This window comes from Triturus cristatus, chromosome 9, assembly GCF_964204655.1.
Source record: "Triturus cristatus chromosome 9, aTriCri1.1, whole genome shotgun sequence".
Taxonomy (NCBI): Eukaryota; Metazoa; Chordata; class Amphibia; order Caudata; family Salamandridae; genus Triturus; species Triturus cristatus.
In genome coordinates, this window is record NC_140592.1 from 1,211,251,747 (window position 1) to 1,211,275,132 (window position 23,386).

The 23,386-nt window shown below is 44.3% G+C and overlaps 1 protein-coding gene across 1 annotated transcript in view; it reads left to right on the forward strand.

Moving 5' to 3' along the window:
* The first annotated feature begins 324 nt into the window (after positions 1 to 324).
* CDAN1 (codanin 1) overlaps positions 325 to 23,386 on the forward strand; it is a 237,335-nt gene continuing 214,273 nt past the window's right edge. Inside the window, exon 1 of the mRNA XM_085627237.1 lies at positions 325 to 531. Coding sequence (XP_085483363.1) covers positions 433 to 531 — 99 coding nt within the window. The 5' untranslated portion in view covers positions 325 to 432. The remainder of the gene's footprint in view (positions 532 to 23,386) is intronic.

Below are 23,386 nucleotides of genomic sequence, written 5' to 3' on the forward strand. Positions count from 1 at the left end.
ACTTTAAAGTGATAGTTAAGCATTTCCTCCTTTTACGGATAAAAGTTAAATATCCTTTATTGGCAATTCTAAAAGACATTGTTATGTAAAGCTTTCTAGCTTATGCGTTCGACAATATGTTTACTTGTTATATTTCACCTCGCGCAAACAGAAAACTTCGTTAGTTCAATATGTCCGCCATGTTACAAGTTGGCGTAAGCAACCCTGGTCTTCAGTACCTGGTAACTTTACAGGATCATTGGGGAAATATGGCTAGCGTGTGCCCTGTTCGAATTTACAATATCCTCCCCGCTAAAGCACAGTACTCTAAGGGTTACATGTTTGTTCGGGGCCCCCCTACGATAGCAGCGGGCACAGGCGGGTGGTCAGTAGGCCAACCCCCCACTCTTCCCGCGCCAATAGAAGCACGCACTGCCAGGAGGCGGGAAAAGTATGGCGGCGGAGGTGCTGGAGCTTCTGCTGCGGGAAGAGGTGGCAGTCAGCGCCGTCCTGCATTATTTAAAGCGCGCGCATGGACAGCGGCCACCTCAGGTAAAGTCTATGCGTGTGTGGAGGCAAAAGGGTTGTCACTAGAGGGCAGATAATTAGCCGTCGACAGATGGCAGCAAAGACCTGTGGAAGGAATAGACGCTAATCATATCTGACGGCCATCTTGGTAGAATGTGTGTGAGGTGACCAATGAACGTTCGTATGTGGAGATTGTGAGCGAGGCTGACTTCTACATCGAGGCTTGGAGCACAAGGCTAGCGGGTGTGATTAGCGTCCAGAGCAGCTGTACAGACTGGGAATGTGTTTCCAAGAGTCCCAGATGCCCTTCTTTTTGACTGGTTGTCAAAACACTTTTCGTTCCTATTTACCGATTTAAGATGAAATATGTCGCTGATCACATCACTGTAGACTTAAGAGCGCTGTACACCTACTATAAAACTATATCACACTATTCAGCATAGGTCCCTAGAAGTACAAAACGGGTGCAACATTATAACTTGATGACCAGAACTTCTACTTAAGGGAACAGTGTGTCCAATGATTGGCTACTTACCAGTCATTTTCTTTCCTCCGTGTACGAGACTTTTATTCACAGTCATTATAAGTGAATGCTCTTCCTACCATACTGATCATTACCTCATTGTCTGACTTCCCTGTCAGTTAGGGTGACCAACTAGCATGGGTGCAAATTCAGGACGGTGAGTGTAAAAATCAGGACAAAGGGTAAAAATTCAGGACAGGAGGTTAAAGTTCAGGACAAAACTTCGGGACAAAAGGTACGTTTGACAGACACCTCAGAGGAGGTCGCGCAATTGTAAGTAATCCCATCTGTATCCAAACATATTCAGCCATTTGCAAACCTATCCATCATGTACCCTTCCATCCCTCCTTTCACTCATCCATCCACTCTTTTACTCATCCATCCACCCTATCCATCCGTACACTCATTCATCCACTTTTCCACCCATCCATCCACTCATCCATCCAGCCATTTACCCTTTCACCCATTCAGCCATCCTTTCACTTACTCATACATCCACCCAGGCACTCATCCTTCCACCCATTCACCTTTTCAGTCATCCATCCATCCTCCCTATCTCTCTCCATTGACCCTTTCACTTAGCCATCCTTCCTTCCATCCACCCATCCTTAGACTCATCCACTCATGAATCTATCCATTGACCCTATCACTCATGCATCCACCCATTCACTCGCTCATCATCCACCCTTTCACTCATCCATCCATCCTTTCGCTCATTATCCATCCATTCACCCTTTCATTCATCCATTCACCCTTTCACTAATCCATCCAGCCATCCACCCATCCCTTCACTTACTCACTTGCCCACCTTTTCATATTAATTGTGAGCTGAGCCTTTGTCTGCAGAGTTGCATACAGATGAGGCCCATCTAGAACTACACCCATGCTGTAGTTCCAAAAGCAAGGGGTGGGGTGGGGGTAGGGCTCACTATGCCCCTGCACATAGGCAGTCTGAAAAAGTGGAAGTCATGCATGATGCACCGTGCCATGCCATGAGGTGACTGTGACATGGTGTTGTTTCCAGGGCTTTAAGTGGGATGAAAAAGGGGGGGGTCTCTCCAAAGGGGGTGTTTGATGTAATCAAGAGCGTTGCTTAAAACACCTAAGCTTAGCATAGTGTGCCGCCGGACTGGTATTTTGCCCCTTCTGTCATTGCATCAAGATATATAACACAACAAGTAACGTTACACCTACAACAAGCCAGAACTATTGGCTTTGTCAATGGTTGTTAGTTGCATAAAATAAAAATGCAGCAACCATGACTTCGTTGATTATAATATTGAAAATAAACTTTTCTAAAATCATGAGACTGAAAGAACTCTAGCACCTTCTTATCACCTTGTTTCACCAGCTTCTTTGAATGAACTGGATTCTCATGTAGCAGCATTGGCGTTTTTGCACATTCTTTCCATCTGACAGAATGTGCTGCCCTAGACCGTGGTAGGAGGAGGCCACCGAATGCAGTAACACTCCAGACTGGCCCATTGTCATTTTGTATGTGGCAATCAGCCGGCATGCAGAATGACAAAGGGTGCTGAGGCTTCATGCAGGGAACAGTGCTGTTCCATGCAATGCCCAAAATTACGGACAAAATGCGTCCGTAAAAGGGATCCTCACGGACAACGGACGTGAGGTCCAAATTACGGACGGTCTGTGAAATTTACGGACGGTTGGTCACCCTACCGTCAGTCATTACCTCATGAGATTATACCCAAGCATGTAATTGGCTTTCAATAAACAATAGATTATGCCAACACTAATGCTTCAAGATTAATCCATTCCAAAACAATAATTCACACTGAAGATAAATTTTACCCCAGTGAACTTAATGTAGAAATGGGAAAAGCAGAAGATGCATTTCCCCCACTAGCAACCTTAAATGATTCATGAAGAGTGTGGAGACGCAGACTTTCAGCACTACAGATTTCTGTAATTGAAGCACTTTTAAGTGTTGCCCAGGAGGCCGCAGAATACCTCTTATCAACCTCCTTTAACCACACAGGGTAACACTTCTCCCTGTGCTCCTTAAGCTGAAATGATGGCCCGTTTTAACCACCTAGTCAATGATGCATTAGAAGGTTTATGACCCTGACCTGCAGTGCCAAACATATCAAAGCATCTCCTTTCCAAATGAAACTGTGCAAGCCAGGTATATAGATAGTGCACTTTCATAGCTGCTAAGGTATGTGTGACATTCAACAACTATGTGTGACACTTAAAGTGGCTCTTTCTTGTAACCAAAAATAAGCAATGAAGACCAGGGAAACCTATAAATATGAGAAATTACACCCATTCGAACAACGAGAAACTCTAAGAAGATCTTAAAACTACTGCAAAGCACCAGAAATGGAAGGGCACTAACCTAGTGCCCTTGTAGCCTGATCGTACTGTTAATTAAAAGTGTAACCATCATATCGTTTTGTAGGTGCTCTCTCCTACGTGGGACCCAACCACATGATACAGGCAGAAAGGCCCCATTGTGGATCTCAGCAACTATCAATAATGAATTTACTTAGTCAGTTCACTACTCTTAGTAGTGCAGTCCAGGCCACTGTGGCCTCAGCACAGCTTGAGGGCAGTGAGCTACAGCACGGCTCAGACAGGCAGTGACATTGTTAAATATATTGTACTGTATTTGAAAGTTGGGCCTGTCATGACCTGACAAATTAAACAAGTTCGACAATTTGTTTAATTTGTCCTTTCATGACATGAAAAGCGCAACCTTTTTGCGTGCTGATATTCTGGGCCTCCCTGGGTAGCATCTGAAGTGCTATGATGTTAATATGTATCTCTCAATCCACTGATCGATGTGAAGTCAGACTCTGGCCTGATCACACAGTCTTCTAACGAACTGCACTCTCACTCAGAATACTGAACAACTAATACGTCTATGCCAGATTTATGGATAAATTACCTGAGACTGACTAGTTATGTTATGGTATGTTATTAAAGTTTATAGAGCGCACGATTACCTTGCGGTGTCCTGGCGCTAAACACTGACAGCCTGCGCTAGCGTGGGAGATTAGAACTGAGAGAAAAACCAAGTTTTGAGATTCTTCCTGAAGGAGCTGAGATCTGACGCATTTCTCAGCATGAAAGGAAGTTCATTCCAGATTTTAGCGGCCCCGTAGGTAAAGCTCCTTCCTCCCCAGTTAGCCTTTTTTATGCAAGGAATTTTCACTAGCTTAGCTCCAGTAGATCTGAGCATTCTGCATGGAGTGTACCAGGAAAACTTGTTTTTAAGAAATTCGGGAGCTGTCCCGTTCAAGGCTCTGAACACAATGCACGAAGCCTTGAACCTAGCTCTCAGGTGGGTAGGAAGCCAGTGCAGTCTCTTCAGCTCATCTTTAACTGATACCCATCTAGGAGTCAGAAGTCTGGCTGCTGCATTTTGAATGACCTGCAGCCTGTTTTGATGTTGTGACTGCATATTGATATAGAGACTATTGCAATAGTCAAGTCGGGATAGTATAAGTGCAGTCACTACCGTGCGGAGGCACCCCTCAGTGAGATAGGACCTAATTTTCCTAATCATTATGAGTACCAAGGAACAACCTGAGGTGACCCTGCTCACCTGGTCCCCCATGCTGAGTTTTTCATCGACCACCACTCCCAGGTTTTTAGCCTTCCTACAGGGTGTGGGGCAAAGACCTAGTAAGTCAGGCCACCAATCAGGAGTCCACATCCGAGGGTTATTTCCAAACCTCACCACTTCTGTTTTGGCTGAGTTCAGCTTAAGGCAATTAGCTGACATCCACCTAGAAATGGATAGCATGCATTGCGAAAAGCGAGTTCCTGTTTCCTTTTCAGCTCCCTCCCTCACCGATAGCACATTTTGCGTGTCGTCAGCGTAGGAGGTAAGTTGGAAACCAAATGACCTAATAATACCAGCCAGGGGTGCCACATAAATATTAAAAAGAGTGGGGCTCAGGCAAGAGCCCTGCGGCACCCCACAGGGCAGGGAAAAGGCTTCTGATGTATTGTCATTTAATTCGACTATTTGAAGTCTGTCCTTTAAAAAGGACTCAAGGAGATTCCAAGCTTGTCCTGTTATCCCGATCTTTGACAACCGATTTAGCAAAACTTTGTGATGCACGGTGTCAAAGGCCGCGGATAAGTCTAAAAGGATTAGCATAGCATTTCCTCCTTTGTCCATAGTTTCTCTGATCTCTTCCGTCGATTTAATAAGCGCCAGCTCAGTGCTATGATGAGATTTGAAGCCAAATTGTGAGTGATCCAAAGAATCGTTCAGCTGAAGAAAATCGCTGAGTTGCCTGTTCATAGCTTTTTCAAGCATTTTGGCTGGTAAAGGAAGTCTGGAGATAGGGCGATAGTTAGAAGGATCTTTAGGGTCCAAGGATGGTTTCTTCAGGAGAGGAAGTACTGAAGCCTTTTTCCAGGGGATGGGAAAAGTGGCAGTTTGAAACACATTATTAAAAAGGGGTGTTAGAACCCTGCAGGTGGTGTCTGCAAACTGTTTGATAATCCAAGTGGGACAGGGATCGCTGGGCGCGCCTGATTTAATATTATTCATGAGATTCTTTGTTTCCTCTAAGTTCAGCGGGATAAAGTGATCCAGAGTATTGGCCGGGGAAGAGGGGGTGTTGGTGTCTAAATCCACATGCTTTTTGTTAACCGTGTCTGATAAAGAAGAAAAGATGGTTTCCACTTTTGATTTAAAGAATGCAGCGACTGTATTGCAAAAGTTGGGTGTGATTGGACCGTTGGGCGTCCTGGGGTTTGAGAGTTTAATAACAGTTTTAAAAAGCTCCTTCGGGTCAGATTTGGCTTTGGTGATTTGACGTGAGAAATAATCTTTCTTGGCTACCAAGAGAGATTGTTTGTAAATTACAATCGTTGATTTTAGGTCCACTTTGTCAGCCGTTGCATAGTTTTTTTGCCACAATCTTTCTGCCCGTTTGCATAGAAGTTTTTTTCCCCTGAGCTCTTCTGAATACCAAGGAGCCGTGGGTATGGCCCTTCTCGGTATCCATTTTTAGGGGGGGCTGCACGGAGACGCGTCTCATCCAACCAGTTGTTATACCGTCGGCTTGCTACTTCAGGGTCGGGCGAATCTATAGGCATTTTTTCCAGGAGGAAAGATTCTAGATGTGTAACATCTACTTTTCCCCAGGCTCTGGTTGTGATCTCCTTCTTATCTTTTAAATTTGTAAGATCCCTCGTGACATGTTTTAGTTCAAAGGTGATTTATAACATGATCCGACCAAGTGATGGGAAGGACGGAAATGTTACCCAGTGACAGTTTGGTGGCAGGGAGAGGGAGGTACGGGCCAGTGTTGATCAAAGGCTGCAGACACCAAACTCTCTTTGCATGGGCGGGGCCTAGTCCCGGTCGCAAGCGGCATTTTGATGAGAGAGACTTCAGGCACCATACTAACTGGCAGCACAACAGATAGCGGTGCGAGCAGCGGTGGCCTCCAGCCAAACTTTAAGACCTAGATAACTGCTGACCCACCAGTGCCCATTATAAGTCCTGTCTCCGACGGAATTCATTGGACAAATCATAGGACGCATTGTTGTATACTCAATGATGACGCCATCATGTCTTGTGAATGGCAATGTCGTGGTGATTGTAACCAGAGAGTGCAGCTGAGCCAACCTACAGCTTGCAACAGACAGTCTGTCAGCCACACTCTGCCTCTGCAGCTCGGACTGTGCGCTGCTGTGCGCTGCTTCCCTCAGTGCTAAGAGCAGCGCTCAGGCGGCACTACAAAATGCGTGACTTTGCATTTCAGTGCGGTGATTCAGATCACTGTACTGAAATGTGTTAGTATAACGCCTGATGTAGTGTAAGACCTTGACCTCGGTCACAGGCCTGCGCTCTTCCCGGCAGCTCCACTTGCTCCGCTGCCGCTGCTGAGCCCCCCCCCCCCCACCGCCTGGGTGTTCGAGGCTGCTCTCTGCCCGCTTGCCGCATCGCCGTATTTGTATCTGTACTGGTGACCTCTGATTGTACGGTCTTTTATCTTCTCCCATTTGTGCATTGTTGACCCATTTGGTGCTTGGTTTCTTCTGCTCCTCACTCTTTTTTTGCGCTTCTCTGCCCGCCTGCCGCACCGCGGTATTTGTATCTGTACTGGTGACCTCTGACTGTACTGTCTTTTGTCTTCTCCCATTGAGCATTGTTTCCCGTTTTGTGCCTCGGTCACAGGCCTGCATTTTCCCCGGCAGCTCCACTCGCTCTGTCGTTGCCGCTGAGCTACCCCTGCTATTCATCCTCCTCAACGTACGCTCCCTGCACCGACACGCCGTAGAAATCTGGGACCTGATCGACGCCCGACATCGCCTTCTTCACGGAAACTTGGACCAACACCACCTCCGGCCCCGACATCACCACCGCCATCCCCGACGTCTACAGGATCCAGAGAAAGGACCGCCCCCATCTCCCAGGAGGAGGACTTGCCATCGCACACAAGCCCCCCCTCCGGCTCTCCACCTCCAGCACAAGTGACCACTATTCCAACACTGAACACCTCCTCTTCCAGATCCAGACCACCCCAGGACCATCCTACGCGGCACCCTCATCTACAGTTCGCCGGGACCTCGCACCCAGTCCACGACCACCATCGCCGAGCTTGCCGCACCCCACGCCATTACCTACAGGGAGTACATGCTACTCGGAGACCTTAACCACCACCTCGACAACCGCAACGACCCCGACACCACCACTCTCCTCGATAACCTCGCCAACCTCCGACTGAAGCAGCTGGTCAACACGCCCACCCACAGAGCTGGACACACCCTTGACCCCATCTTCACAGGAGGAACAAACATCCAATTCAGCCACACCACCCAGCCCCACTGGACGGACCACCACTGCATCCACTTCACCTTCAACACCACCACCGCACCCAAGCCTGCCCCACGCCCGCCACGAAGGAACTGGAGCAAGGTCACAGAGGAGCACCTCAACAGCACCCTCCTCCAAGACCCCCCCCCCAAGCACCACGACCGACACTAACTCCGTAGCCAAGAAATTTCACTGTTGGATCTCCTGCTGCGCCGACAAGCTCACACCCCTCCGCCACCACGCCAAACAACGCCTCCTGAAGGCCACTTGGTTCACCACAGAACTCCAAGAAGCCAGGCGCTCCTGCTGACGCCTAGAGAAAACCTGGCAAAACCAGAAAACCACTGAAGCACAGAACAACCAAGGGAGCGCCCTGAAGGAATACCACTAGCTCATAAGAGACACCAAACGGACCTTCATAAGAGACAAAGTCCAGACCAACGTGGCCAGCACCAAGGAACTGTTCAACGTCATACAGCAGTTCAACAAACCCCACAGCGAAGCCACGGACATCACACCCTCCCAGGAACTCTACTACAAGCTCAGCTCCTATTTCCATCTGAAGACTCAGGCCCTCTACGACAACTTCAGCGAACAGACGCCGGACACCCCCCCCCCCTCTCCGCCACCGCAGACAAGCCAACCGTCATGACCTGGAATCCCGCCACCATCGAGCACATCTCCACGACCATGAAGAAAGTCCACTCGGCCACCCCGACGGACCCCTGCCCACCGCACATATTCCACAGGGCCGTCGCCACCATCGCACCCTAACTAGGATGGACCATCAACGCCTCCTTCAGATCCGGCACCTTCCCAGACGACTGGAAGTGGGCATAGGTCAAACCCCCCTCAAGAAGCCAACAGCCGATCCAACAGACCTGAAGAACTACCGGCCCATCTCTCTCCTCCTCTTAGCGGCCAAAGTCATCGAGAGACTCGTAAACGCCCAGCTGACCGCCTTGATCCAAGAGAACTCCATCTTTGATGCCTTACGATCTGGATTCCACAGCACCGAGACCGCCCTCCTCTCCGCCACGGACGACATCCGCATACTACTCGACCAGGGACACACCACGGCCCTCATCCTCCTAGACCTCTCCGCAGCCTTCGACACCGTCTCTCATCGCATGCTCACAGCCAGACTTCACGACACAGGGATACAAGGAGCCACCCTCGACTGGATCCAATCCTTCCTCTCTGGAAGAACCCAGAGGATCAGACTCCCTCCCTTCCTCTCCGAACCCACTGACATCAACTGCGGAATACCCCAAGGATCGTCGCTCAGCCCTACGCCCTTAAACATCTACATGGCCCCCATCACAGCCATCGTCAGGCAGCATGGGCTCAGCATAGTATCCTACGCCGACGACACCCAGCTCATCCTCTCGCTCACGAAGAATCCCGAAGACACCAGACTCTGCTTCCACAAAGGAATGAAGGACCTCGCAGCTTGGATGAAAGACAGTTGTTTGAATCTCAACTCAGAGAAGACCGAGGTCCTTATCCTCTGCCCCTGCACCTCCGCCTGGGACAACACCTGGTGGCCCTCTGCCCTCGGGAAGCCACCCACCCCTACAGACCACGTACGAAACCTCGGCATCATCCTCGACTCCTCCCTCTCCATGAACCGCCAGATCAACGCCATCGCCTCCACCAGCTTCAACTGCCTGCACATCCTCCGCAAGACCTTCAAATGGATTCCCCCCCCCCCCCCCCCCCCCCAAGTGCAGAAGGACCATCACCCACGCGCTCATCACCAGCAGACTGGACTACGACCACGCCCTATACGCTGGAATTAACAGAACTCTTATAGACAAACTCCAAACCATCCAGAACGCCGCAGCCAGACTCGTCATCGGAACTCCATGTTACCAGCACATGACCGAAACACCTACGAGACTTCCACTGGCTCCTCGTTTAGAAGAGGGTCACCTTCAAGCTCCTCACCCACATCTACAAATCCCTCAACAACATCGGACCCAAATACCTCAGAGAGAGTTTCCTGCCACGCACCCAAGAGGAACCTCCGCTCCGCCGACCTCGCCCTGGCAGAGGTCCCTCGCATCCGCAGACACAGAGTAGGTGGGAGAGCTTTCTCCTACATCGCAGCCAAGACCTGGAACGAGCTCCCAGTGAACATCAGACGCTCCACGAACCTGCACACATTCAGGTAGGACCTCAAGACCTGGCTTTTTGGACTGATCCGGAGCTGCCCCCACCAGCGCCTGAGACCCTCATGGGTGAGTAGCGTGCTTTATAAGCCCTCTGATTGATTGGTACTTGGCGGGCTGCACTTTTATTGTCAAAAGTATGGAGGACTTGTTCTCCCGATAAACTGGTGAGGAACATAACACTGGCAAAACTAAATCATCTGAACAATGTAGGAGGTACCTGAGGCACAAACTGGGAACCTGGGCTAATAATATCCGTATAAAACAAATACCTTAAAAAGGGTTCTGAACATAATAGAACTCTCAGTTCTTCTACCCTTCTGTCTGAACTGATGGCAACCAACAGTAACTCCGTGATATATAGGAATTTCAAGTCTAGCTCTGTAGTGAGAGCTACTTCTGATCAAGGAAACTGTGCCTGAGCTACGATCAGATTTTATCACTGTAAAATTGCAGCCACATATGTTAACATTACACTATGACCACCCTAAGCAGGATACCAGTAGTGAACACCTAAGGAATTTAGATCAGGTTACTAGCAAAGACTACAGGAAATCATTAGTAAATGCCTCCGCCATAATGATATAACAGCTAAAGCATCATGTGCACTGTCTCACAAAAGACATAACCACTCCAATATGTTTCACCAACTCAGCTTGATTTATCATCCAATTAGGAATTTTAAATGTGTTTTGGAATTACAACATTTTGCCTTCACGAAAACTCTTTCCTAAAAAAACATTTTTCCTTATATATATGATAGATGTCAAAAGAACGGGATCCCACTCGTGCTTTCAAAAACTTCTGACACAGTAAACCAGGCTCTAGTTCATATCCAAGTGGGGGTTTATTCTTTTCATAAACCCACGGTGACGCGTTTCGCCACCGTGGTGGCTTGTTCACACAGTGATTTTCAATAAAGATGCCAATACATATACTTCCGTGTTGGTATTGAATAAACATAGCAAAAGGACTCCACTGTTTGTACAGCAAGTAGCCGCATTACGGGCGCCATCTTGTAACGTCTTAACATAATGTAAAATAATGTAAAAAAATGCATAACTGTTCTTATACATAGTATTTATGTTAAGATATATATTCATTGATCCACAATTAATAATCAATTCATATAGGGGCTATCCTGTACACACTAGCAGGTACGCGTTATATGTTCCTGTGGGGTTATGCTCGAATTCACCTAAATAGTGGGTAATACTATCGTAGTAGGTGCGCATCCTCGTGTATGTGCTAGACTATGTAAGCAATTCGTCTCGCAATTACACTCTCAATATGAAATGGAAATGAAAAAGTATCCATACAACGTCTAAGTTATTGTGAAACACCCAGGCTAGTGGGTATAACGCTGTCCATCATATAAGATGTTCGCGTTATATGTACCATGTGTGATTATGCTAGAATTCCCCTTAATAGTGGGTAATATTTTCGTAGTAGGTGCGCATCCTCGTGTAGGTGCTAGACTATATACGCAATCCGTCTCGCAGTCACATTCAAAATAAAACAATATGGAAATGAAAATATATCCATACAACGTCTAAGTTATTGTGAAACACCCAGGCTAGTGGGTATAACGCTGTCCTTCATATAAGATGGCTATTTCATTGATTGTCATACAACATTTGAAAATATATTCAACAAGATTATAGGCAACAAATATATGTATATGCACAATGGGCCATACAGGCAAACCCTCATTTGTGGAGAAATAAGCCCATGGTCAAGGAGGTATAAGCTTCCGTGCGGGTACAATACCAATCAGTCCTCTTGCAAAATGTAAACGGAAAGTAACAATACAAATAAACCGGCATCCATCTCAATACCCCCTACCCCTTAGGGTAACCCGTGGTTTCTCAAGTACATAATCAAGGTAATAAAGTCAAAAAGGTGTATGTTAAAAATCTTATCTCAGTGTTGTGACTGCAGGATCATCTGAAGAAAGGGTCATAATCATGCGTGTGTTGTTACCCTCATCATTTTCACTTTCTAGTGCTTCTTTCTCGATTTGAGCTAGAGTACTCGATCTCTCAACCTCGGTTACCCTAGCGACTGCTCTTTTGAGAACCCATGCTGGGTAGCCTCTAGCTTTGAATCTCTCTATCATGATTTGTTGTTCACTCAGGAAGTCAGCGGGCGAGCTACAATTCCTTTTAGCTCTGAGCAGCTCCCCATATGGTATACTCCACTTGAGGTTGTCGGGATGGCTGCTCAGAGCATGAAGAAGAGTGTTGCCCGCTGTGCATTTACGATAGAGAGTTGTGTGGATGGTATTACTTCTCACTACTACTTGTGTGTCCAGGTACTCAACTTTCTCCTTACTTATGGTGCCGGTAAGAGTGAGATTTTTTTCATTGTTATTAAGTTCTTCTATGAACTGCAAAGCATCTCTTTCTGTACCCTGCCACACAACAAAAATGTCGTCGATGTACCTGAGCCACATTTTTACACTTGTAAGGGCTTTCTCAAGGTTCTTGTTGTTCTGAATTTCCTCCTCCCAAGCCCCCATAAAAAGGTTGGCAAAGCTCAGGGCAAAACATGTGCCCATCGCGGTACCATGTCTTTGTCTGTAGACCTCATCTATGGTGCCAACGTGATCCCTACCCTTTCTTCAGATCATCCTGCAGTCACAACACTGAGATAAGATTTTTAACATACACCTTTTTGACTTTATTACCTTGATTATGTACTTGGGAAACCACGGGTTACCCTAAGGGGTAGGGGGTATTGAGATGGATGCCGGTTTATTTGTATTGTTACTTTCCGTTTACATTTTGCAAGAGGACTGATTGGTATTGTACCCGCACGGAAGCTTATACCTCCTTGACCATGGGCTTATTTCTCCACAAATGAGGGTTTGCCTGTATGGCCCATTGTGCATATACATATATTTGTTGCCTATAATCTTGTTGAATATATTTTCAAATGTTGTATGACAATCAATGAAATAGCCATCTTATATGAAGGACAGCGTTATACCCACTAGCCAGGGTGTTTCACAATAACTTAGACGTTGTATGGATATATTTTCATTTCCATATTGTTTTATTTTGAATGTGACTGCGAGACGGATTGCGTATATAGTCTAGCACCTACACGAGGATGCGCACCTACTATGAAAATATTACCCACTATTAAGGGGAATTCTAGCATAATCACACATGGTACATATAACGCGAACATCTTATATGATGGACAGCGTTATACCCACTAGCCAGGGTGTTTCACAATAACTTAGACGTTGTATGGATACTTTTTCATTTCCATTTCATATTGAGAGTGTAATTGCGAGACGAATTGCTTACATAGTCTAGCACATACACGAGGATGCGCACCTACTACGATAGTATTACCCACTATTTAGGTGAATTCGAGCATAACCCCACAGGAACATATAACGCGTACCTGCTAGCGTGTACAGGGTAGCCCCTATATGAATTGATTATTAATTGTGGATCAATGAATATATATCTTAACATAAATACTATGTATAAGAACAGTTATGCATTTTTTACATTATTTTACATTATGTTAAGACGTTACAAGATGGCGCCCGTAATGCGGCTACTTGCTGTACAAACAGTGGAGTCCTTTTGCTATGTTTATTCAATACCAACACGGAAGTATATGTATTGGCATCTTTATTGAAAATCACTGTGTGAACAAGCCACCACGGTGGCGAAACGCGTCACGGTGGGTTTATGAAAAGAATAAACCCCCACTTGGATATGAACTAGAGCCTGGTTTACTGTGTCAGAAGTTTTTGAGAGCACGAGTGGGATCCCGTTCTTTTGACATATTGATTTACCGGTTTCTCCACCGGTCTCGCGCCACCCCTCAACGGATTGGGGATGCTAAAGGAGAGACTCGGACTGATATATATATATATTTTTTAAAGGAGTCATTTTCCGAAGAACCCCAAAAGAAAGGATTTAATAACAGGGTTTTTCCCGTGCATGAATTGTAAGGCCTGCAAAAATGGAACCAAGGTGAAAGAATTTTCAATTCCTGGCAGAACCACAAAGAGAAAAATTAACAAATTAATGAATTGTAACACCGAATTTGTTGTATACTGCCTGTCCTGTCCCTGCGATCTGAAATACATAGGGAGCACAATCCATCCCACCAAAAAGAGAATTTTAGAGCACATGTGTGCTATAAAAAATTATGATATCAACTATCCAGTGGCACGCCACTTTAAGGAGTTTCACAAGTCTAATCCGAACCTCTTGAGGTTCTTTTGCCTGGATCACGTCCCAAAAGATGAGGTGTGGGGACAGGATTAAGAAACTTAGAAGACTCGAATCAAAATATATATTGGAGATGCAAACAAAGAGCCCCTCTGGGTTAAATAACGAAGAGGAGCTCTGGGTGCATATCACATAAGTATTTGAAGAAAATGAAGATTTGCATCATCGGTACTAACCTTACTTCATCTCTGTGAAAGGTTTGGTGGGTAACAAAGGGGATAGAGCAGGGGAGACATTAATAGAAGTAATGATGAAAACCTACTGGTTGCGTATGCCCATTCAGGGCTGAAATTACGTAGAGAACATGTACAGTAGGAGATTGGGAATATATATATATTTTTAACATTAAAATGAATAGTGATGAATGAATTTATTAAGAAGTGTACAAATGTATGTGCAGTGTCATGGTATGAAATGTCTCCCCCAAAAAAGCAGGGGAGTTAGCCCATACAGGGCGAAATAAATTTTGGGAGACCTATATGTTAGATGAATTTCATGAATTAAAATGAATACCTAATAATGAATTCACTAAAAACTGTGCAAATGTACATAACAATGTATGGTGAAACAGCACGCTACAAAATGTCTGCCCCAAAGGAGATCTTTAAGAGTGATACAATGTTTCCCTCCTCTATTTCATTGATTGATGGCGAGCGATCCCCTCTCGATGTCGATGGAACTTTATTGTTTGATTTAAAATGACAAAAAAATGTAAACCCTACCGACATTGACAAAGGCGTGTAGCCGAAACGCGTCTGTCTGGTGTTTTCTTGCTTTGTTGCTGAATAAACCTTATGAAGATATTTCCCATGGAGTGCGCCTCATTCATGATCCGAGATAGGATCAACGACTAGGAATATATATATATATATATATATATATATATATATATATATATATATATATATTCAAACCACCTCCCATTTCACCGCAGAAATCAGACTCCGACACTCGGGTGAGCTTCACCATTCAGCTTGAGTTTATTTATATATTTTTTTTTTTTTGGAAGTACCCAATCAATCAATTTTTACTGCTTCTGAGCATGATCTCAACTAACTGAAATTCCTCCTGAGCAACCAAATGAAGTGGTGAAGAACAGACTATAGTCCTCATTTGTTTTTAGAATATACATTAGAACTAGTCCACTTTCATGTCATGGAAAACATTTAAAATTACTTTTATTCTTCCCAAAAAGTTCCTGTGTGTTCCAGGAGATCCTCTTTTGCATTGGTTGGAATAAAAGGAGTATTATTTTAAATTACCTTGAGACCATTGATTACACATGCACTTTTACACCTGAAAGGAAGTACATTTTTATTATTACAGTCCTTGAGCCCTGAAGGCTCAAAATATCCATAAACCAATATCTAAAGAGGAGGGCTGGGTGATAGTTATGTACTTAATGATGATATTAGAGTGTGAATTGTAAAGCTGCAATTCTGTAAGACCATACAGTTTTCCAGAAGTTGCTACCTCCTGGATATTCCCCATTTGAAATAATGTGCGGGGAGGAAACAGATCAAACTGCAGTCCTGGATGGCTAATTAGTTCCAGGGTTGCTAAGTGGTCTAAGGTGGAAGTGAGGGAGAAGTTGCATGATGCACACAACGGTTATAAAATATATCCCTACAGGAAATATGGGTTTCAGCCACACAAGTCGTGCTGTGTTGTTCAGGTGTCAAACATTTTTGTACAGTTGGATTATGGGAAGTGCTGGCATATGAGCAAAGTGATGCTTTGTGGTCATGTGGTTGCAGAAAAGAGAATAACAACTCCCTTCCCATGTGTATGATGTGGATGATAGTGACAATGGTATACAAAAGGGATCACCCACTACAGGGTTAGGAGTTAGGATTGAAGATTCTTTGGGAATTCATACATTTGGCACTGATTTAGGTCCTCAGGAGTTGCCTGAATCTTCAATAAGGTTAGCACCTATGAATTCCAGTATGTCAAGAGTAGAGGGCTTGGCATCCAAAACCAGAAGTAGATTGACCTGGTGAGTGTATTGAGGTAGATGCAAGTAACACACTTCTCTCTTCTGATCACCATGATGGTACGGGAACCAATGTTTTCACATGCGGTGCAACTGAAACGGGTGATCAAGCGCCCTGATTTGCATGATAGTGTGAGAATGATTCTGTGTTTCAAGTTTTGACAAATTGTTGTGTTAGATCCATCTCCTATTCCGTTTGTTTTATTTCCTTTTCATCACAGGTTTAATTTTCTGTATAAGCTACTGGTATCTTTATATAATTTTCCTATTTTGTTTTATAAGGGAGACACTGTTTAGTGTTGTTTTTAGCCGCAACTTTCCTCTTTGCGTTCCAATATACAATCCCTGATAATGTGCTCAGATCAGAGGAGGCTGTCAGGCTACCCACTCACTATTAAAGGAGTTTACCACCTTTTCGTGTATTGTGTTTCCATGACAGTGATATGTACAGTGTAGAATAATAACTCTTTTAGCCCTGTCTTGAGGGTAGTGCTACCCTTCTCCAGAAAGGCTTCAGTGCTTTGACGGGTGTGTCCACAGTATGTAAATGCAATTACAGTACAAGATGTTGTTCCAGATTCTTGGCGCAGCAGCAGCGAAAGATTATCAGTCTTGTTTTTTAATTAAATCTTGTGATTTCTAGATTGAGCAACTCTTTTCCTTGAAATGTTCGCCATGGATCAAAAGAGTAAAGATAAAAAATTTTTACCTCATAATCATAATTTTATCTAATGCGCGTATAGTCCTTATTTTGGTTATCTAATGTGCCTCTTTGGTAACAGGGCCCTTCATTCACTGCCTAGAATCTACATAGACTTGTCAACCCACGTTCAGGACTGTTCAGCAGCACACACTCGAAAATAGACCTATCCACAAGTGGAGATAAGTGTGCAAAGCACTGTGGAGCTAAAAACGTTTGCTGAGCGACAACTTCAATGGTGAGAAACCTTCTCCGACCATCTCTCATGTGCACAATAATTTCCTGACACTCTATAGATCGCTGTTCCCCACCATTAAATACTTTGTTTCTGACACTGGTTTGTAATATGTGCTGAAGGGCAGAATTTAAAGTATACCAAAAAGTGATGGATCAGTCTTAAACTGCTCCAGTGGGGACAGTCCAGCCCAAACTGCCAAGTGAGGTCTGCCGTGAGCCAGAACACAAGCATCACACGGCCGGTTTCACTCTAGTTAGGGCTCATCAGCCAGGCATAGTTGGTTTCAGGGGCAGTGTGCACAGGACCCACATCTGGGCATACCCGTTGCTCTTATTGCGCCACGCTAAAGTATGTAAAAAAAGGGATGGATGGATGGAATGCTTGAATTAATATTAACCACTGGTAATTACTCAGGGCTACCACCTCCGAGTAGAGTTTGCTAACCTCAGCATGAATTCATCCTTTAGAAAATCCAAGAGTTTAATAGGTTCTACTGCCAAACAGGGGATTATTTATCTCTACACCACTTATCAAATTATTGCCAGTGGTGTGAATTAGATTTTAATGTAGACTGATGCCTAGACTGAATTAAATCTGCTACCTCAGATGAACAACCCCAAGCTACTAACTGTAGCCTTTTAATAGCCATGACCCCAGCTGTAGATGAGAGAACGCTGGCTGTGGGAGCCTGGATCTTGTCAGGGCATAAGGAACTACTGAGATTTCCCAGTGAGGATGTATTGCCTACAGTAAGACCAGAAGGAACCAGGGACGTCGTTTCTGGACTAGAACCACTAGCAGAGTGTTGCATTGTCCTTCATCTCTGATATTTTGTAACACACTCAGGATCCTGGAAACTAGAAGAAAATGTTTGGGCCCCTTAAATGACATTGCATATAAGCAGGGAGTAATTGTGCAAAAACAAGGCAGCAGTTTTTGCAAAGAGGCTTAACTCTGGCATGCCAAATCTTCACAAACTGCTCACATACACTCCGCATCAATGACAGTGAGTTCATCAGAGAAAACGCTGCTCAAATTGTCTACTGCCCATTTCTCTTTCTCTGGCGGAAAGTGCCAGAAACACTGCCTTTACAGATAGATTGGCTTCTGCCTGTAGCCCAGTCTCCTGTGCAAGAACATTTATAGACTGAACGCAACAACAACCTTAATGATTGGTGTAAATACTCAGTTGTCTGTTCGGATCTTAACATGGTTATTTATTCATTGTGAAGGCAACGTCAAGAGTGCTAGGCAAACAGCTTTCAGTTTCCTCCAATTGGATGAAGAACCTGCTTACTAAACTGACCCATTTCGCCAGTAGTGAGGCACCCCACCCCAATCTGTTGGCACCCCTACCAACTATTCTGGTTGGCACCACATGTAAGAGAAATCCCTGTGACAAGTTTTCCTCTTTCAACAACCATTGTAGTGCCTGCTGTATTCAGACCCATCACCTCCTCGCGATTTTGCAGATCACGACTTTCAGTGAAATTTGAAAAGGCGATGCCCAGTATTTTTAACATGTCTCCTGTGATAAAACTTCATGATGTTTGTGTTATCACTATTACTGCCCTCCTGCCCTAGCATGAGATGTCTCGGAGCCTAACAGACAGCAGCTTCCCCCACTGCTACTCAACGCTAGAGTAATTGTTTGGGAGAGAGAGCGAGGACTCCATCCATTGTGTCTCTTGGAGGTACAGCTAGGACTCCAATCGTCTTGTATATGTGAAGCCTATCTCGATAGCAGAATAAGCAGATCAGATTAAACAAAACCTTCTTTGACTATACAAATAACGTCATGTACCAAGACTGCTTCCTTTATCTTTCAGCCATATTTCTCAACAATGGAACTCACCAGCCAACTTTAAAATTAACAATTTCTCGATGGATGGTAAATCAAATGCCGCAGATCTACCTCCTCAAATGTGTATGTAAACTGCTTTTTAAAATGCATCATACGTGAATGATTTCCACTATGGGTTTCTTGCTTCCCATGCTCTTGTGACCCTCCACGGGATATTTGTATTGCCATGTGTCTGTTGTCCTCATTTCAGCCTTGAAATGTTGCTTGCTATGTATATATCCCAGAGGAGCTCTGTCACCTAAATGTGAAACTTGTGGGAAGGATGTCTTTTTCTTCTATAGGATGATTCAGATTAGGGTCCACTAAGGAACCTGCATTAAGATGGGGTTGGGAGGCCGCTTCCGACCCCCCCCCCCCCGTTAGGATGCTAGAAAATGGTCTAACATATTTGTATTAAGATGGTGGGTATGTCCCCCCTGAAAAGGGATTAAGAAGGCTACTCAATAAATAATTCGGGAAGATGTTCCAACAAACCCTATTGGTCATGTCCATGGGAAAATTTCTACTTATGTTAGATATCACAGTACATCCTCTATCTCTAACATAGGGCATTTGGCTGTCTAAATTTCAAATCCAATATCTAAGAAATCAACTCGCCTGCTTCTTGCTAAAGAATCAATCCTCTATGGAAGACTGCTGGTGGCCCATCATCTTCTCAATGATAGAACTCCGAATGCCATCTTGATAATCTAGAGAAACCTGTGATGTTGTGAATCTTCCTTCCTCCCATGTATGTGTACCCAGAATTAGAAGATAGAATGATGTTAAGATTCTATTTGAGAGTTAGAAGAGCGTGGTAAGGGGGATTCTAAAAGAGAGGAGTTGAGAGACGACTGTTGGTGGTTGAGGTGAAATAAACCTACCTTCATAACGTACATTGGTGTTCCTGCTTATTCATTCCGTGGAGAACACCACATTTATTTGGCGACGAGCGGGTGAACGGCACCTCAACACCGATCGGATTCGGTCTTCCATCTACGCGTTTGCTTCTGATGGCAGCCTCCATGTGGATGACGGCACCACCGGCATGAAGAATCCGAGCTGTGCATCTCAATTGGAGGTATCGTGTGCCAAGTCACATTGTTGTGTGGAGCGGAGCGCGTTTGGAGGTCACTTTTGAAAGAAGGGAGAGAGTAGTGGCGAAGAATATTTCGGCTTAGCATGCGCGAGACTGACGCGCGATCTTCTCTCTTACGATTGCGAGGGATTTACGCGTACGCGCTACGTATCCAATACGAGGCTTGAATCTTGGATGAGAGAACGTCATAACTTGAAGCCATTTTGTGTGATTGGGACGTCACACACACGGCTTAGTTAAACTTCATGAAAAAAAGGATTTGTGGGAAGTTCGAGCGCCTCGCGAGTAACCATTAGGAGGACTTCATCAGTCATGAGCAAAAGGAAAGTGAGCTTGAACGCGTTTATGTGCCACAGTTTATAGAACAAATTTTTTAAAAAAAAGAAAATATTGTTTAGGAACATACAGGTGATAGTTTCTTTCTCTGTGAATGTGCAGTTACACAGTTCTGACTTGAGACGTGACATATTAAGATATCATTCCAAGGGAAGTGAAGAAGTTATTTTTGCTGTTTTTTGTGTGTGTTTTTGGCCAAATATCAGACTGGTTAAGTACACTATTCCATTCCTGGTTTTCGGTGACTGGCACACCTTTAAAAAAAAAAAAAGTGGAGAAGAAAATGAAAAAGCCAGTTACATTTAATTTATTTAGTGTTTATTTTAATTCATTAAGATATCTCCTTAACTAGGTATCAGTTGGTTTTTGCTTCTTGGTGCATCAACACGTTATTAGCAAGTTTAGGTGCTTAGGAGTTTATAGCTTGTTTTTTCATTGTACATGCAAATAACATTTTTTACTCAACAGGTAGTTCCGACATGCAGAATGTAACTCAGCCTCCATTCTTCCTGACGAGCCCAGGAGAACCTAGCGTGAAATGGCAAAAAATGGAAGAAAATATTCATAAATTATGCGAGGGTATGTGGCACGAATTTACGTGCCGAACGTAAACATTCACTGTTGCTACATTGCCTTGGGGGTGAAGGACAGGAGTTTTGGAACACTTACCGGATCTAAGTGCTGCTAAACAAAGGAACCTGAATGAATATGAAATATGTATCTTACAGTTGAATCGTCATTACTTACCATGGTTGAGTACTATAATGGAAAGGTATCATTTCGCCTTAAGGGGACAAAAGAAAGATGAATCAGTTGAAGACTTTGTTTCAGCTCTTAGGAAACTTGCGTCTTCATGCAAATTTGGTCCTGCTGTAGAGGAGAGGATCAGGGATCAGTTTGTCTTAAAATGTGCACATGATAATATCAGAAAAGAACTTTGGTTGAAGGATGAACCTCCGCTGGAAGAAGTTATAGCGATAGCTAAACAAGTCGAGCACATGATGAAGTGTGTAGATGAACTGAGTGGTGAGAAGAGTAAAATTGCCTTAACTGAAACTTAAGTAGAAGAGGTGGTGTGTCAAGTACAAAAGGAAGAGTTGAAGGAAAAAGATAAAGTATTCCTGCAACTAACAAGGTAGCCAACTCCTCTGCTGGTGGCAAGCCTGTTTGTTTTAGGTGTGGTAGTTTTGGACATCTTGCGAATTCGCCTTTTTGTCCTGGTCTGCGTGCTGTTTGCAACACCTGTGGTTGGAAGGGTCATTTCGCAAAATGTTGCAAAAGCAAAATTAATAGAGCTAACCGTACTTCTACAAAATATCAACCTGAAGTAAAAGTGGTCACCTTCCAGGTTGATGTAAGTAAGGGTGATCATCCTTCTCACATAGTGAATATTGAAGGTGTATCTCTTGATTTCAAGTTTGACTCATGTTCACATTTGACCATGATTGGGGATGATGTTTTTCTGCAGCACTTTGCTAACAAAGTCAAACTTTTTAGAAATGATCTTTCTCCCGTGGGTTATGGAGGTTTACCTATAAAAATGTCTGGATACTTTGTAGCGACCATTGAACTCTGTGGGAGGATGATTGCAGGGAAAGTATATGTTGCTAAGCAAGGTGATTCTCTTATGGGTTGGCCTCACCAACGTCTTCCTGGGGTGCGCTTGAACCCTAACGCCTCTCCACAGGTTCAGGTACAAGTGGTTGAAGATTCTTCTCTCGCATTCTTGGATCAGTTTTCTGACATATTTAAGGACACTCTGGGGTGTCTCAAGGGGTATAAACATTACATCAAAATAAGACATGGGGCGGTACCTGTGGTTGCTAAAGTAAGAAGAATCCCGTTAAATGAACAGGCTGGCGAGGGAAATTGACAAATTAGTGAATGCAGGGATTATAGTACCGGTTGAAGCCACTGAATGGTTGGTTCCCATAGTCGTAGCCAAGAAGGCCAGTGGGGAGCTTCGCTTATGCATTGACTTACGCGCTTTGAATAAGGAAGTCATTGTTGATAGGTTTCCGTTGCCCAATATAGATGAGATGGTTGGTACATTGGGTGGCGCAAAGTACTTCTCTACTCTGGACTTGGCATCAGCCTATCACCAGGTTGAATTAGATGATGCTTCTCAAGATTTAACTGCCTTTGTAACTCCCATCGGTACGTTTAAATTCTGTAGAATGCCGTTTGGTCTCATCTCAGTGGCTTCTGTGTTTCAACGTATTATGTCTCACGTTCTCAAAGGCCTTTCTGGGGTGAAATGTTATCAGGATGATCTTTTGATTTTTGGTAATACCTTTCATGAGCACAATGTATGTGTGTTTGCTGTACTGGAACGTCTGAGAAAAGCTGGGCTTACTCTTAGAAAAGACAAATGCAAATTTGGTTTGGAAGAAGTAGATTATCTTGGCCATTGCATAACTGGTCATGGTGTATTTCCTAAGAAGGATTTGGTAGATTCTATCATGAGTATTTCAAAACCAGTCAACAAAGAAGAACTTCTGTCCTTTCTTGGCATGGTGAAGTTTTACAGTAAATTCATCCCAGACTATGCTGCTAAAACCCACAATTTGAGGAAACTCACTGTAAAGAATGCGATATTTCAGTGGTCGAGTGAGTGTGAGAAGGAGTTCAGTTCAATCAAGGAAGAACTAAGTAAAGCTCCTGCCCTTCATGCGTTTGTGCCTGGTGACCCTACTTTCATTATGACCGATGCTAGTGAAAAAGGGTTGGGTGCTGTGCTGGTTCAAAAAAACAGATGGTCTGGATTGTCTGATTGCCTGCGCCTCAAGATGTCTCAGGGGGTCCAAAAGAAACTACTCAGTTATAGAGAAGGAGTCTTTAGCCATATTTTGGGCTTTAAGGAAATTTAAAAATTTGATTTGGGGAAGAAAGGTTAA